Consider the following 18,736-nt stretch of genomic DNA (forward strand, 5'->3'; position numbering starts at 1 on the left):
GCAGCGTAAAAAAAGGCACAAACACACAGCTTGAAACTTTTTAAAGCCGATTTTCAGGCGCAAGGAAGATGATAAATCTCTTAGGACTATTTTTAGCAGCTTAAAGGGACACTGACCAGCCCGATAAACATTTTTAGATATTCCTATGCAGTCATAGATCTATTAAAGTGTATTCCAATCATATAAGTGTACTCCCTGTCCGCATTTTAAACCATGTAAAATCAACTTTATAATCATCTGTCAATCACTTTCCTTTGTGCCCAAGGGGCGGTTTTTCGCCTACCTTTGTGCCCAGCCGCGCCCCAACTGTCGTTTCCTACCGCCGCCCAGCTCATTATTATTCACTGCGCTGGGCGGCTTTTACAGCCCCCGATCCTGTTAGATCCCGCACATGCCCGACAGAAACTTATGTGCATCGGCCGTATTTGGACCTTCTGCGCATGCGCCGGATACCTGTATCCGGCACCCTCACAAGCTGGAATTTTAGTGCACCTGCGTCCTTTATTCTTCTATGCGGCTGCTCTCTGTGTCTCCTGCTGCGCCTGCTCGGCAGGATCGGGGACTGTAAAAGCCGCCCAGCGCAGTGAATAATAATGAGCAGGGAGGCAGTAGGAAATGACAGTTGGGGAGCGGCTGGGCACAAAGGTAGGAGAAAAACCGCCCCTTGGGCACAAAGGAAGGTGATTGACAGATGATTATAAAGTTGAGTTTACATGGTTTAAAATGCGGACAGGGGGTACACTTATATGATTGGAATACACTTTAATAGACCTATGACTGCATAGGAATATCTAGTTTATTGGGCCTGTCAGTGTCCCTTTAAAGTCATAAACTGCAACCAAAAACACATTTGGGAAGTTTATCATAGCCCGGTGAGGTAGGATACCCAGGTGCACTGCCGGATGCTGCACCCAATTTCTGACAAAGTGTATGTCATAAATTAGTCGCAGCATTCAGCAGTCCGTGTGCCTCAAATGAAATCGCGGTAAAAGTTGCAAACGCACAGTTTTCTAATGATGAATCTGGACCATTGTGATTACAAAATAATAAAAAACATAGGTTAGATTTTTTTTCACCTTTAAAGGGGTTCTCCAGTTTTTGTAATTTTCTAATCTGCCTAGAGTACTCCAAACACTGCATTTTTTGCACGATATACCTGTTTTTCACACCAGCACTTTACTTTTCCTTGTTCTCAGCATCCGGGAAGGATGTTTACAAGCAGAACTTCCTGCTGGGTTTTCTAACCAAAACCAGAGGGGAGCTATAGGCAGTGTGACTACTGCAGAGAGAACAGTGTAGCAGGTAGTGCAAGCACTGAAAAACATTACAAGGTATGCTGGGTTTGGTTAGAAAAGATGAAACTGGGAAAATGGGAAGTTCTGATTGTAAACATCCTGACAGGATGCAGTGATGCCGAGAACAGGGAAAGGAAAGTTCTGAAAAACAGGTATATGACGCAAAAACATGCAATGTTTGGGCTACTTTAGGAAGATAAAAAAAAATTCCCTATGAAACTTGAGAGCCACTTTAAAGAGGTTATCCCATGACTAATGTAAAAAATCAAAATCAGATACTGTAGGACAAAATCATATACTGTAGGACACGACCATCTCTAACAAAGCTAGAACCAGCCCTGTTCCTCACATGGATCCAGAGATCTCCCTATTGATTGCTCCGCTAGATTTATATCAAGCTGACAGCTCAAGGGGAGTGTCTTTTCTGCTGCAGCTAAGGGGGTGTGTCTCAGCTCTCCCAATCACATCTCAGGAGGCAGTTGAAGGATGAAACTGAGCATGTGCGGCCATCTCAGTGAGCTGGAGAAAGAAATAAGTTTAAAAAACAACTAATAAACAGCAGGTGGCGCTATACAGATACATGTTATTGAATAACTTAGTGGATATCCAAAAATTTTAATTACATGAAATTACAAAAGTATTAAGATCCAAGTGCTGGTTTTACAACTGTAGAATATGTTTAAGAAAATTCTCCTCCTAGTACCGTATTTTTTGTCCTATAAGACGCACCGGCCAATAAGACGCACCTAGGTTTTTGGGGAGGAAAATAAGAAAAAAAAATATTTTTAACCAAAAGGTGTGCTGTGTGTTTGGTGGGTTTGGAACTAATGGTGGTCTGTGGATGGCACTATTACTGGGGATCTGTGGATGACTGACACTGTTATGGGGGGGGGATCTGTGGATGACGGACACTGTTATGGGGGGGATCTGTGGATGACGGACACTGTTATGGGGGGGATCTGTGGATGACGGACACTGTTATGGGGGGGATCTGTGGATGACGGACAGTGTTATGGGGGGGATCTGTGGATGACGGACACTTATGGGGGGATCTGTGGCTTGCACTGTTACGGGGGGGGGGGGGGATCTGTGGCGGACACTGTTACAGGGGGATCTGTGGATGGCACTGTTACAGGGGGGATCTGTGGATGGCACAGACCCCCCCAGCCCATAACAGTGCAATTCGCAGATTCCCCCCCCCCCCCCCGTAACAGTGCCATCCACAGATCGCAATCCGAACCCCCGCCCGCCGCCGCCATACAAATATAAGATGTCATATTGAATTAATAGTTATTAAACATGCCCCCCAACTCCTATTACTACCTTACATCCTAATCCCTTCTGTAAAATTCTCACTGACGTCACTTGCCTGCGCCGCCTACTTCATTCATAAAGTAGGCGGCGCAGGGTGACACGAGTTACGCTGCCGCCCGCCCGGCCTGCCTGAATTCTACAGCAGCGATTAGGATGTAAAGTAGTAATAGCAGTTGGGGGGCATGTTTAATAACTATTACTTGAATATGAGATCTTATATTAGTATACCGGAGCGGCGGGGCGGTGCTATACTACACTGACTCAGCTCTCCCAATCACATCTCAGGAGGCAGTTGAAGGATGAAACTGAGCATGTGCGGCCATCTCAGTGAGCTGGAGAAAGAAATAAGTTTTAAAAAACAACTAATAAACAGCAGGTGGCGCTATACAGATACATGTTATTGAATAACTTAGTGGTTATCCAAAAATTTTAATTACATGAAATTACAAAAGTATTAAGATCCAAGTGCTGGTTTTACAACTGTAGAATATGTTTAAGAAAATTCTCCTCCTAGTACCGTATTTTTTGTCCTATAAGATGCACCGGCCCATAAGACGCACCTAGGTTTTTGGGGAGGAAAATAAGAAAAAAAAAATATTTTTAACCAAAAGGTGTGCTGTGTGTTTGGTGGGTTTGGAACTAATGGTGGTCTGTGGATGGCACTATTACTGGGGATCTGTGGATGACTGACACTGTTATGGGGGGGATCTGTGGATGACGGACACTGTTATGGGGGGGATCTGTGGATGACGGACACTGTTATGGGGGGGATCTGTGGATGACGGACACTGTTATGGGGGGGATCTGTGGATGACGGACACTGTTATGGGGGGGATCTGTGGATGACGGACACTGTTATGGGGGGGATCTGTGGATGACGGACACTGTTATGGGGGGGATCTGTGGATGACGGACACTGTTATGGGGGGGATCTGTGGATGACGGACACTGTTATGGGGGGGATCTGTGGATGACGGACACTGTTATGGGGGGGATCTGTGGATGACGGACACTGTTATGGGGGGGGATCTGTGGATGACGGACACTGTTATGGGGGGGATCTGTGGATGACGGACACTGTTATGGGGGGGATCTGTGGATGACGGACACTGTTATGGGGGGGATCTGTGGATGACGGACACTGTTATGGGGGGGATCTGTGGATGACGGACACTGTTATGGGGGGGACTTGTGGATGACGGACACTGTTATGGGGGGGGATCTGTGGATGACTGACACTGTTATGGGGGGATCTGTGGATGACTGACACTGTTATGGGGGGATCTGTGGATGACTGACACTGTTATGGGGGGATCTGTGGATGACGGACACTGTTATGGGGGGGATCTGTGGATGACGGACACTGTTATGGGGGGATCTGTGGATGACGGACACTGTTATGGGGGGATCTGTGGATGACGGACACTGTTATGGGGGGGATCTGTGGATGACGGACACTTATGGGGGGATCTGTGGATGACGGACACTGTTATGGGGGGGATCTGTGGATGACGGACACTTATGGGGGGATCTGTGGCTTGCACTGTTACGGGGGGGGGGGGGGGGGATCTGTGGCTGACACTGTTACAGGGGGGATCTGTGGATGGCACTGTTACAGGAGGGATCTGTGGATGGCACAGACCCCCCCAGCCCATAACAGTGCAATTCGCAGATCCCCCCCCCCCCCCGTAACAGTGCCATCCACAGATCGCAATCCGAACCCCCGCCCGCCCGCCGCCGCCATACAAATATAAGATGTCATATTGAATTAATAGTTATTAAACATGCCCCCCAACTCCTATTACTACCTTACATCCTAATCGCTTCTGTAAAATTCTCACTGACGTCACTAGCCTGCGCCGCCTACTTCATTCATAAAGTAGGCGGCGCAGGGTGACACGAGTTACGCTGCCGCCCGCCCGGCCTGCCTGAATTCTACAGCAGCGATTAGGATGTAAAGTAGTAATAGCAGTTGGGGGGCATGTTTAATAACTATTACTTGAATATGAGATCTTATATTAGTATACCGGAGCGGCGGGGCAGTGCTATACTACACTGACTGCACCGCCCCGCCGCTATTGCCGGCCCCCAGCTCCTCCTCCTCCCCGCTCTGCTCATACATCGCAGCTTGCGATGTGAAACTGGCAGCATTCGCCCCATAAGACGCAGGGGCATTTCTCCCCCATTTTGGGGGAAGAAAAAGTGCGTCTTATGGGGCGAAAAATACGGTAACTATCCAAAAAGTATCTTTATTCATTTCTACACTATTCAGATTTATCTTAGAATACACCAGTGCAGTATATGAAATGATTACTGCACTGAGAGAAGAGGAGGGGGCTACTTCCAAAGTCAATAAAGCTGAAGAGTTAATATATAATATACGAAAAAGACTTGTGAAGCATTGCCTTATATCTACATCCCTCAGATACAGTATGTAACTGGTCTCTTGTTCAAGAGCTGCTAACCATGAAAAAGCTCTCAGTGACAGTGGAACTAATCGGAAGCTTTTATTTGCTAATCTGCACTCTGCAGATTTTAGGGAGTCCTTATAATCACTTGGCTAAATGAGGCATTTGTTGCCTAATACAGCTTGTAGCTTGAACTGGCAAAAAAACGGATTGATCTGCACTCAGTCTACAGTATGTGACTTAAAGGGAACCTGTCACGTTGTACATGCAGCCCCATACACAGTATAGAGGAAGGGCTGAGCAGTTTGAGATAAGGTTCTGTGGGAAAAGAATCAGTATAATGCCTCAATTACACATCTGTGTATTAGTCAGTGATATCCATCAGTGATTGTGAGCCAAAACCAGAACTGGAGCCTCCACACACGTAAGGTATAAGGGAAAGATCTGCTCCTGTTCTGTGTAGAGCTGCACCTCGTTTTGGCTCACAAACACTGACGTGTGAATAAGGCATAACTTGTATTTTATTAATTTAATTCCATGCTCTTTTTATGGTCTTACTCATACAGGGAAGAAGAACCACCCACTGGACTCAATCACGGAAAGAGTAGAGAATTAAATGAAAAAAGTTCAATCTATACTGAATCCTTTCCCATTAAACTCTATACTGATTTGCTCAGCTCCTGCTCTATAAGATGCTGACACCATGTTCAATGTGACAGTCTCTCTTTAAAGGGGTTCTGCAGTTTTAAACTGATGATCATCAGCCTCTGATCGGCGAGGGTCCGACACCCGGGACCCCCGCCGATCAGAGGATAGATCATAAGTTTAAACTAACTGCAGAACCCCTTCAAGTGGACGATAGCAAGAACGCAAAATCTTTTGCAATAAACATATTTCTTCTCCTTCAAATGCTTCTTATAAGGCTGAAATCGCACATGCAGTTATAGTGCCATTTGTGATGTAGTTTTTCGAGCCTCCTCTCTTTTGGAACCACTTGTGTGTTTAGCTGAAAAAATGTAATCAAAAACTGTCACAAACACTTTATGTTCACTTCAAGTCTGAGTTGTCCTATTTAGAAAACTTATTTTCAAAATCTGTGTTCAGGATCCTCATATAATGGCAAGAAGGGAGAGCTCATACAAAGAACTTCGAAGGTCCTGGGCTATCAATGTATTACATGAACACCCTAGGGTGTTCAACGGGAGCCGAGTAATCCTCCATGTGTCCTATGGTGGGACTTGAAGGGAATTAAATGCCTGCTGACAGGTTCTCGATTCAGGTTTCGGCAACATGTAATGCTTGTCAAGGGTGCTGCAATACGACACGCTGCGACTTTGATTTGACAGTCACAAAAAATCCAGTCATGTTGCATTTTGTGTTGCACGCAACTTTTCCTCCATAGACTTTGAAGTTGTGTGCAACTCGTCTGCGACTTGGCTGTGTTTTCACAACCAAATCACAGTTCTAAAGTAGTCACCCACCAGTAAGTTGCAAACAAGTCACACATATTTTGTGTTGTGTGACGTGTGGATGATCTGACAAATGCTTGCTTTTGGAAGAAGTCTTCTAACAAAAAGGGAACGTCCAAAGTTGACAACCACCTGTATAAAATCCAGGCCCTATCCATGCAGTCTGCCTTTACAAACATTGCACTGTGCCAACTATAACGTTGTTAGAGAAGGGATGATACTATGGACCTGTTTTTCAGGAGTTGGCCTAAGCCACTAAGTTCTATTGAAGGAAAATCTTAATGCTCTAGCATAACAAGATATTTTGGACAATTGTATGCTTCCAATTTTGTGGGAACAGCTTGTGGAAGGCCCTCTTCTCTTCCAGCATGACTATGCCCCAGTGCACCAAGCAATGTTCATAAAGGCACAGATTGGTGGGATTGATGTGGCCTGCACAGAATCCTGATCTCAACCTCATCAAACTCCTTTGGAATAAACTAGAATGGAGATTGTGAGCCAGGTAATCTTGTCTAACTTCACAAATGCTCTTCTGGATGAATGAGCAAACATTGCCAAAGACAAAAACCAAAAACTTGAAGACAGAATCCCAGAAAGACTTTTTAGCTGCAAAGGGAGGACCAACTCCATAATAATACCCATGCCTTTGAATGAGATGTCTTGAAAGCTCCTGTAGGTGTCTTGTGCAGGCATCTCAATACTTCTGTCCATATAGTCTATGACATTACATTTTCCATTTGAAACACTCCCTTTAGGTGTTAAACAGGCCATACACATTAGATGAATACCTAAAGCCAACTAATTTGTCAATCTAACAGGCCCTCAACATCTGCCCAACAGAAATGTAGGATCAGACACGTTGGATTTTACATGTACAATCTTTTGCACCGACGACAGACAGGGTTGTCAGACATGTCTGCCCATAAGTGTATTTCCCTTTTCCAGTTGAAATAAGCAATGCACATAAACATGATCCAAGTGCGTGTTTTGGGGGTTGGGGGAGATACCTCTTGGCTGAACAGCACCTGTCTCATGTGTATGGGAATACTACAAACAACAGCAACTCCTTACTAAGAACTGTGATATTTTTCCAGGAAATGTATAATGAAGTTGACAACTGACAAGGGGAAGGGTGCAAGTCAGTGATTGCCACTAATAATATAACACAAAGTCAGAATTGCTCCTGAGAACATTCGTATCTACGAAGCCTTGACTAAATCTTGTGCCAGTAAACATGGGTTGTTACCATCTCATAAGTGAAGACAAACCCCCACAGTTTTTCTCCATGTAATGCTACAATTGCCAGTTACTGATCTCCTCATTTACTGGAGGAAAGAGGTAACATTTTTATGTATTTTGCAGATGGTGATTTGTGTTAACATAAGACCGCTTCCATGAATGAGTAATGGGCCTACAATGACATGCTACTTTAGCTAATAGGTTTCTGCTTCTTAGAAAGTCAGTGGGGGTTGGAAGAATCCCGGCAGACAATGGTAAAATAAAATACACTACACGTGACCTTCAGCATTGGATCCCTCTTGTGCAATTTTTTTTACTGAAGAAGATTTACATGTAATTTTGATGTGTTTTGTTCGCTTGCAGATGCGGTAAAGCGTGAAGAAGAAAATGTCAGCACGACAAAAATGAAGACTATTTACATATTAAAGATTCTTTCTAACCAGCTTCAACCCACCTGAAATCTAGAAAGGTATTCCGGCAGCAAATCTGCCTCTGTCTTCTCCGAAGCTTCAGGCGGTTCCGACCTGTCTTCTGAAACTTCCGTCTCTTCAGTTTTTTCCAACAGACTAGAAATGGCAGACGCTAATGCAGATTTTAGAACATCAATCTGTAAAAAGACAGATGAAGATCATTACTGGCTGGGATGTTCAAGATAAAACTTTGCAGTCAAAGTTATAATATGGAGAAGTGAATAACCCCTAGGCCCTCTTCCAATCCTTCCCATAAGACCGCAGGCAGATTACAATATTACTGGAAATGCAAAGCAAAACTACTAGAGCCCTTACATCCATACACACCTAACAAGTATCTACAAGGAATCTCTTTTGCCTACTTGATGCTATGTAGAAAAATGTTTGCATATGATTAAAAAAAAAAAAAAAAAAAAAAGGCTGCTTTCTTCCAGGAAGAGTGCCATAGCTGTCCACAGGCTTTATGTGGTATTGCTGCATAGCACTAAATCGCTTTAAAGGGGTTCACCAGGTTTTTAAACTGTATGGCAGCTATGCTTGGTATTGCAGCTCAGCCCCGATTCACTGCAATGGGGATGCGCAGCGCCTAGGCCATGTGAGCGATGAACGTGACGTCTCTGGCCTAGGAAAAGCTACTGCCTTCTCAAACAGCTGATCATCAGGGGTCCCGAGTTTCGGACTCCCACCGATCAGATACTAATATCCTATCCAGAGGATAGGTCATCAGTTAAAAAAAATCTCAGAAATCCGCTTTAATTATCTCAGACAACCCCTTTTCATAAAGCCTCGCTGCAATACCACATAAAACCTGCGGGCTGTTTTCGTGCTATTCTTAAAGGGAACGTGTCACAGGGATTTTGTGTATAGAGCTGAGGACATGGGTTGCTAGATGGCCGCTAGCACATCTGCAATATCCAGTCCCCATAGCTGTGTGTGCTTTTAATGTGTAAAAAAAACGATTTGATACATATGTAAATTAGCCTGAGATGAGTCCTGTATGTGAGAGGAGTCAGGGACAGGACTCATCTCAGGTTAATTTGCATATGTATCCAATCGTTTTTTTTTGCACAATAAGAGCACACAGAGCTATGGGGACTGGATATTGCGGATGTGCTAGCGGCCATCTAGCAACCCATGTCCTCAGCTCTATACACAAAATGCAGGTGACAGGTTCCCTTTAAAAGAAAGCAGACACGTTTTTCTTATCCTGTGCAACCCCTTTAAGAAATACAGACACCTATAATAATCTACAGGACAATGGGGAAAATTTACTAATACTGTAAGACTGAAAATTTAGGGAAGTATGCAAATAAGCTCTTCTTCTGAAAGTTAAAAGCTCATTTGCATAGCTTCTTCCCAGAATTCCAGGGAAGCATTGCCTGGCCTAGAAGACTCTTCAAGTCGATTAAGGCGCTCTCCATAAAGAGATACAGTACCCCCCCCCCCCAAAAGTTTAGATGTGTTCAAGACAGAAATAACTATTAACTGTGAATGTTATCAATCATACAGAAAATAAGAGCGATCTGGGGGGCTGTACTAGGTGAGTACTAGAACAGTCTGAAGTCTGTACAATGAGTACAGGTAGGGAGTGCTGCACCCACAACTGTATTATGGTCAAACCAAGGCCGACAGGCGCTCGGCCAAGTGAAAGGCTGCTTTCTGCTTGCAGGCTTCACAGACACAGAATTTAATTGGAAAATCCTGGCAGCCGCAAAGCATTATTTGGCTCTGTACATAAAAGTACCAGGGTAGGATTGCTGCACCTTGGCATCCTCTCTTGCTTTCGTTCTCTATCTCATTATTGGAGTAATCTGACATGAATATAATTAAACAAAAAACAGTATGATCCCAGAAGCATGCCAGTCCTTCCCAGTGATCCGAAACAACATGAACTTCCTGGAGAAAGATCACCCTGTGAGGTTTGTGGTAATTGGGAAGTTACAAAAATCAAAGCCTTGCCAAAGCCATAGGGATCCTATACCTTCTGCGTCCACAAGGTCATCAAAATATGTGGAAGTGGATAATTACCAAAATGTATGCATTACACAAAGGCAGTAGGGCACACAATGCTCGCCATGTCCCTTATTTCTCTATACAGAGGATGAGCAGCAAAATGTAATAATACCCACAACATTTACCACCGTCCTCTTCATCATCATCACATGATTTTACGAGGAGTTGGCAGTATCACTTGCAGAACTCTTGAAACCCAGTGCTGTATGATTTCTCCATTATTCCTCCTGGAATTATGTGGATAAAATGACAGCTGGATGTTAGCATTCTCCTTGTCAGCAGAGTATGGTATGGTCTGACAGCAGTGACAGGATGCTGATATAATGGGGCAGTGGGCTTATTCACAATTCTGCCTAAACACACAGGGTCAAAACATCCCCCAAGAGCAACTTCTCTAAACCATCCAGAAACAATCTGATGATGAACAATACTTTTTCCAGCATGTCACAAGGCAAAAGTGATAACTAAGTGGCTCGGTAAACAAAATATAGAAATTTTGGGTCCATGGCCAGGAAACTCCTCGGATCTCAATCCCATTGAGAACCTGTCTTCAATCCTGAAAAAGCAGGTGGCCAAACAAAAACAAAGAACTTGTGATAAACGCCAATCACTGATGAGGCAAGAAGAGGTTGTATTAAGTCTGGATTTGGCCCAGAAGGGGCAGACTAGTCATAGACCCTACAGGGAATGTTCCTGGTGGGCCGATGCCCATAAGGTCACCTGAGCCCCCCTCTCTGCCACTGGCCGGGTACATACTACTGGGGGAACTATAGAGGTCATTATAAGAGGAAGTCCAGGCAGCATGCTGAAGGTTGGGTTGGGCTGGGCCTGGTGTTGTGGCCCACATCTCACCTTCTAAGCCCCCTGCTCCATATCCATATTAGAGACAATTGGAGAAAGATGACAGAATATGGCCACCACAGAGGGACAGCTTCTGGGGAGGTATTTTGTGCTGCACTGTGGTATTTAATTCTGTGGGATGGTACTGTATTCTGTGCTGCACTATGCTATTACTGACCGTGGCAAATTGTATTGTTCCGTCTACTTGTGGTGCCCTACCTTTTGTAAATTTGGACCCACCTACAACATTGGGACCACTTTTAGTTTTTTTCTTCCAGGGCCACTTTAAATCACCAGTCTGCCCCTGCCAGAAGCTGATACCAGCAGGCCAGGGTGAATTACAGAAGTCTTGAAAAAGAAGGGTCAACACTGTAAATGTTCAGTATTTGCAAAAACTTGATGTACTAGTCAATGAAAGTTAAAAAAAAGCAAACTTATGAAATGCTTATAATTGTACTTCAGTATACCATAGACACATCTGACAAAAATTATCTAAAAACACTGAAGCAGCAAACTTGTCACAGAAGGAGGGGGAGGGCAAGAACAGTGAGTAGCACCAAACTCATCTCCTCCACAGTGCTGGCGCACACTTTGTGAGGTCAGTACTCTAAAAGTACTGATTGCCATCACAGCAGTGAAAGACCAGTGAAATGAGTGGGTCTGCCAGTACACTAGGCTTCCCCCAGTGAGGGCAGCATAGAACAGATGACAGGTTCCCTTTAAGGTCCCTTTTACACGGCCAATGATTGAGGCAATTATAGGTAAGGATTATTCCTAGGTACACTTGTTCCCAATAACTGCCCTCTGTAAGGCCCCTTTCACACGAGCGAGTTTACTGCGCGGGTGCAATGCGTGATGTGAACATATAGCACCCGCACTGAATCCTGACCCATTTATTTTACTGGGTCTGTGTACATGAGCGTTTTTTTTCCATGCATCAAATGTGGGTTGCGTGAAAAACGCAGCATCTTCTATATTCTGCGTTTTTCATGCAGCCCTGGCCCCATAGAAGTGAATGGGCTTTAGTGAAGTAAGTGTGGTTGCCATGCGTTTTTTACTGATAGTTGCTAAGAGATGTTGTTTGCAAACCTTCATCTTTTTTTATCACGCGCGTGAAAAATGCATCAAAACGCATTGCACCCGCGCGGAAAAAACTGAACAACTGAACTCAATCGCAAACAAAACCGACTAAACTTGCTTGCAAAATGGTGCGAGATTAACTGAACGCATCCGTAGCCAATCCGTCATGCTCGTGTGAAAGATTCCCTTAAATACCTGAAGAACGAGCAAACACTCGTTCATCGGGTGAAAGTATTGCTGATGCTGCTAACTAAATCAGAAAATATCAGGAGGAGAATAAACGTGTTTCTAAAATTACCTTTATTTCAATTTGGAGGTAACAGGGCAAAATACCCTCATAATAACCCCCAAAAAATTGTGACAAAGGGCTCTTGCCCAAAACAAAATAAACGCAAATATACTAACAGGGCTGGTACAGGTAATGATAGGCGTGTCTGGGGTGGCAAGGCTGAGCCTAAGGGTAGAGAAGAAATCTATCCCTATTTTGGCCCTTAAAAGTAAACTCTGCCCAGGAAAGCCCCCTGATGGTAATAGCCCCATTACGGCAATAGCTCCCCAAACATCGGCGTGCGAGGCGCTGTGGGCATTAAATGCCAGTATCTGCTGCCATGGTTCGATCCCACATGTGACTTCAGGGAGCCAAGTATCTTATCATTATTATTATCATTTTTGTTCATTATATCATTCCCTACAAATATTCGTATGTACTACACCCTGATGAACCGTCAGATGCAGAGGAAACGCGTCAGGGTTATTATTGTCTGTGTCATCCAGATATGCTTATAGGGTTTTTTACCCAAAAACCCTGTTATTATATTTGCGTTTATTTTGTTTTGTTAGGTGAGAGCCCTTTTGTCACAATTTTTTTGGGTTATAATGAGGGTATTTTGCCCCGTTACCCCCAAATTGAAATACAGATAATTTTAGAAGCACGTTTATTCTCCTCTGATATTTTCTAATTTATTTATTACGTGCCGTTTATCTGTAACATCCATTATCGACATTCCTTCGGTAACTAGATCATTGTTTCTTGGCAGTGCTATTTAAACAGCGATCTGCTGCCGAGAAACAAAGATCCTCTATAGGGACGAGCGATCGTAGCAGTAATCCCTAAATGCAGCTCTCACCTCCTCGGACGAGCAGGCAATTAGCACAATCGATCCCGCTAATTGCGTGTTATGTTTGCCTATGTAAGTAAGCCATCAATATTAGATTTGTGGGGGGGCTGACTCAGTGACCCTCCTGATCAGCTGTCTGGATGGGTAGTGGCGCTCGTGCGAGTGCTCCAGCCTCTTCAAAGCTGAAATCTGAGTTCTGAGGCTGTCCCAGTCATTTGACAAGGCTGCAATACTCAACTGCAACGAAAAGTACAGCATTCTGAGTACAAACCAGCTTGCAACCCAATGTTCTCCCAAAAAGACAGATTGCTAATTCACAGTTCTACAAAAAGACTGGTGTGTATATCTAAAAGACATAGAAGCTGAGTATCTATTCCATTAATGTGACACTCTGCATGTAAATGGTCTTCCAGACATGCAGGAAAAACGTCTCCTGACTTCAAATACAGTTGTCCATCAAGATACAACGGCCTCAGGATACAATATTTTCAACATACAATAGTCTTTTCTGACCCATCGTAAGTTGAGTCAACAAACAATGGATCAGACACAGATCCAACCAATCAAGGTCACTTCTCTGATAAAATATCTGTATTAGTTGCTAAGTCAAAGCAGCTGGGCAGCCCTGCAAACAATAGGAGTGCCAGCGGCTGTGGCGGTGATCCTCCCGTCAAACCATAGCACTTCCCAAAAAGAGATACGTGTTTATTTCACCAGATGCAACGTTTCGGTTCTCCCTCTGGAACCTTTCTCAAGCAGTGACAAATTCATGGTGCAAATTACACATATTTATACTACACATGCGATTATTGGATATTTAAACCAATCAAGTACAAAAATATAAAAAGTGCATGATTCTAATATTAAAAATGCATATAAAACAGTGTATAATATACATATAATGTGTATACATTCATATATGAAATATCCAAAATGTGCAAATAATTGAATGTACAAAATTGCAGAAATCATTAGTGATCCATAATTCATGAATTACAAACAAATGTGAATAACTCCTGGTTTGTGATTAAAAATATAATTGATCTTCCTGTATCAGAACATTTTATGGAGTTTAACCATAAAGAAAGCCAGTTAAAATGCATTTTGATTGATCATGTGCCCATTTCACGTAGGGGAGGGAACGGAATTTAGTCCTTGAAAAAACGTGAGATGTATTGGATTGTCACTCTGAATTCATTGAGACCCAATGGACTTAATGTGGATTTTAGACCGGGTATTCTTACATAAATTCCCCCATAGACAGAGATGTATCTGATTTTTGTCTCTTCTGGAATGTGGTGCATACTGAAACTACAATACTAATATTTTTCTATTTTGTTTTTAGTATAAATTGATGGTGTGTGGAGGAAGAAGCCTACTATCAGCATGAAACAGCACACACTTGAATATTGTATCATCTCAACTATTGAATCCCCCCCTTTTTTTGTGCTATTTTTTTGTTCATTTTATTCACTTTTTTTGTTCATCATTATTCTTTCCTTGTTACAGGCCATTATACGTTGAGATGCGTTTATTAAGGGTAGTCAATATACACATTTCTTACTCTATACTTGTGGAGGGACTTCTGTTGGGCCACTATGTCATAAAAGTAATGTACTGGATGGGAAGGATCCTCTTGCCGTAGACACAGTGAAGAGCCTGAACATTCTCTTGGTGGCGACCTTTTATATACCACGGTTGCAGGAGGGTCCTCGCTAAGTTTTTTTTATGTCTTACCTTTCACTATATGAGGATGGTCTTGGATGGCACCCTTAGCGGGGTTGCCTGCCATGAAATTTCCTCATCGTATGGTAGTCCGATGCTGTGGGGCACAATACTGTTTCTGCCATAGTTTATTTAATCAACACGTGGATAGTTCACCCACATGACATATATTATTATATTCCATTTTTGGAATGTCACATTAAAGACTCCCAAACGTAAGGCCCAAATTTTATTCATTATATTATTTAGTGTTTGATTTGGGGCCAAACTGCCTCTGGGGATTGGTTACTCTTATTGATGCTGTAATGTCCAGCCATCCATGAATTCTGCTGATGTTTGTGGATTGTTATTCATTTTATGCACTGAGGGGACTATCCTGGAGAGGGGCAGTAGTGAACGAAAAAGAGGGGTTAATTTTCAATTAATACTACGGCCATTATAGCTGAATAAGACATGACACGTTTGCATAATACACTGCCACGTGATCTTGTCCTATCCTGTGACTATTATCATGTGCTTGAGGCAAAGCAGCATAGTGTGAGGCTGTGGATGGAGGTGGCCGTGTGACCAGGATGCCTCACTCCTTCCCCCCACGCATCAATTAGGTTTTTTATCACAAACCAGGGGTTATTCACATTTGTTTATAATTAATGAATCACTAATGATTTCTGCGATTTTGTACATTCTATTTGCACATTTTGGATATTTCATATATGAATGTATACACATTATATGTATGATATTATACACTGTTTTATATGCAATTTTAATATTATAAGCATGCCCTTTTTATATTTTTGTACTTGATTGTTTTAATTATTCAATAATCACATGTGTGGTATAAATGTGTGTAATTTGCACCATGAATTTGTCACTGCTTGAGAAAGGTTCCAGAGGGAGAACCGAAACGTTGCATCTGGTGAAATAAACACGTATCTATTTTTGGGAAGCGCCGTGAAATTTCCTTTTTCATGTATTGGTTGCTAGTTAGCAGCTATTCCTGACTGTTATATGTAAGGACTTCTTTTATCTGTCTTAGGCTACTTTCACACTTGCGTTCAGAGCGGATCCGTCTGAGACGGATCCGCTCATATAATGCAGACGGTGGCTCCGTTCAGAACGGATCCGTCTGCATTATATTGTTAAAAAATTTCTAAGTGTGAAAGTAGCCTGAGCGGATCCGTCCAGACTTTACATTGAAAGTCAATGGGGGACGGATCCGTTTGAAAATTGAGCCACAGTGTGTCATATTCAAACGGATCTGTCCCAATTGACTTACATTGTAAGTCTGGACGGACCCGCTTGCCTCCGCACGGCCAGGCGGACACCCAAACGCTGCAAGCAGCAATCAGGTGTCTGCCTGCTGAGCGGAGCGGAGGCTGAACGGTGCCAGACTGATGCAGTCTGAGCGGATCCGCATCCACTCTGAATGCATTAGGGCTGGACGGAAGCGTTCGGGGCCGCTTGTGAGCCCCTTCAAACGGAACTCACAAGCGGAGCCCCGAACGCTAGTGTGAAAGTAGCCTTATCCGCTTATTTTTCTTAAATCTTCATGTTCTCTTACCTTGGATGACATTTTGGGGCTTTGGAACCGATTACTCAAGTTACAATGGTCTCAACATACAATGGTCGTCCCGGAACCAAATAATATTGTAACTTGAGGGACCACTGTGTTCAATTTGGTTAAAGGGCACTTACTGCATATGAAGCATATCCTTTTGTCTCTAATGAATGAACCATTACAGTTACATATGACGCCCTCCTTTCTAATAGATGTAATATAGTTTGATATACAGTACTGATATCTTTGTCTTTTACTAAAAGCACAAATTGCTACTAGTTTTTCAAGTCTGGAAGGGAATACAAAATCAATACTTAGGGGATTTCAGTCCTGTGACACTCACAGAAAAAAATACAGAGAATGGGTACAAGAAGTAAAAGGAAAATGTATTCTCCGCGTCTTCAAGATTTCTATCACACATCAATTTTGTTTTAAGCAAGCAATAAACACACGGGGAATATACTACATCATGTAGAATGCACAGATTCACAGTGATTTTAGGCAGCGAGACGTAAATGAACAATGGCAGAAATATGGCATTGTATTCTGCACTCATTTATCCCAATTCTCTGCCAACTTAAACCTGAGGCTTTGTCAGCGTCTTGTTGTGACCCGCAGCAGCTCCGACATAAGCCCATCTGCATAGTAATTCTCTCTGAATGCTGGCAGAGCACCAGTAATCCTGAGTAACAGACTGCCAAATAGCCCAGAAAAATGTGAGATATTAAGAAAGCAGCAGAGTTTGCTGCAGAGCATGTGCATGATGAAAAATAGAATTAAAGGGGCTGTTCCAAAAATTATCGCCAAGACGTACCATGACTCACCTGCTTTTGGGGGTCTCACTGCTGGGACCTCCCACCGATCTATGGATCACAGGACCCGTACTCTCATGGTCACCTTCTCCAGACAGTCCCACTACTGACTAGGCTCTGGTCAGAGAAATGCTACACTGACCCATTTTCGTGAAATCTGAAAAGTCCTCTATGCTTTAGTGGAGCCATTATTATTATTAGAGCCGTACACTTAAGAATGAAAAATCCTAGAGATATCCCCAACGTACATATTTATGGGAAAACCCCTTTAAGAAATCCAGAGACATTGTTTTATTTAAAGGGGGCAGAGTGATTTGGGGAAAGAATGCATTATTTATTCTGACACTTACCAAGAGGTACCCACTGGTCTCCACTTTCTGGTCCCAGCAGGAAGAAAATGCCATCTCAATCAGTCCCTGGCTAAGGCGGGCACTACTGTTGCTAGGCAAGTGAAATAATGTAATGAACCTGCTTATTTTAAATCAGAGCATTTCTACTTGTGTCTCTTTGTGTCATTCCTCTTTTATTCCTGCTAGAAGTCTATGAATTAATTGCCAGCGGTCTGCAATAAAGGTCCAGCTGGGTGTAACCTGTTGGGGATTGGCCCTGCACAGTCTGACACTGGCTGGATAGTGTCAGACTGTGTAGGGGCATTTGGACTTTTGATTTGGACAAATGTCTTTTTTCGGCCTTATATACTATGTTACTATGTATGTTACTAGCTGTAAATTGAAAATAATTTTAAAAAGAGAAAAATTTTATTTTGGTTAAACATGTAAATCATGTTAAACACGAAATATTGACATCCACAGCCATGTCAAATAGGAAAATGCAAATGTGCACTAGAAAATTTAAATGTTATGTGAGGACTGTATAATCCAATTTTCATGCACATATTAAAGCCGTGCTGGGACTGGATTAAAGAGTGAAGAGACACGTCCGAATCATGTCATGGGTGGATTAGAATCAGGTTTCACTGCTCTTCATACGTATTTCCAGACCTTCCTATACTGATCACCATTTGCTGGGTTCTGAAAAGCCTCTGTAAGAACATAAAACAGTACAGTATCTTTAAAGGTGACAGAATGGTGCTTTAAGTACCGGTATGTGTCAGTTACGACTGTCATCTCACATAAGGAAATTAGTGCCCCTCTGGCATTCTTCCCAACTGTGAATATACTTTATGATCAGTACTACCATTCAGTAGTCACACAATCTGGGACATAGAAATATTGGTTAGCCCTGTGAAGGCTCTGTTCACACAAGTAAAATGTATATATATATATATATATATATATATATATTTTTTTTTTTTTTTTAACTGGAGCCTTGGCAGATCTGTTGTGTAATATATACTAACGTATCCCAGTGGCTTATTCTGCCATCAAAAAG

General features: G+C 42.9%; 1 protein-coding gene across 1 annotated transcript in view; it reads right to left on the reverse strand.

Moving 5' to 3' along the window:
* The window catches only part of MRPS27 (mitochondrial ribosomal protein S27), a 97,540-nt gene that overhangs the window by 3,794 nt on the left and 75,010 nt on the right, over positions 1 to 18,736 (reverse strand). Inside the window, exon 10 of the mRNA XM_044291757.1 lies at positions 8,180 to 8,332. Coding sequence (XP_044147692.1) covers positions 8,180 to 8,332 — 153 coding nt within the window. The remainder of the gene's footprint in view (positions 1 to 8,179; positions 8,333 to 18,736) is intronic.

Source organism: Bufo gargarizans, chromosome 1 (genome assembly GCF_014858855.1).
Source record: "Bufo gargarizans isolate SCDJY-AF-19 chromosome 1, ASM1485885v1, whole genome shotgun sequence".
Taxonomy (NCBI): domain Eukaryota; kingdom Metazoa; phylum Chordata; class Amphibia; order Anura; family Bufonidae; genus Bufo; species Bufo gargarizans.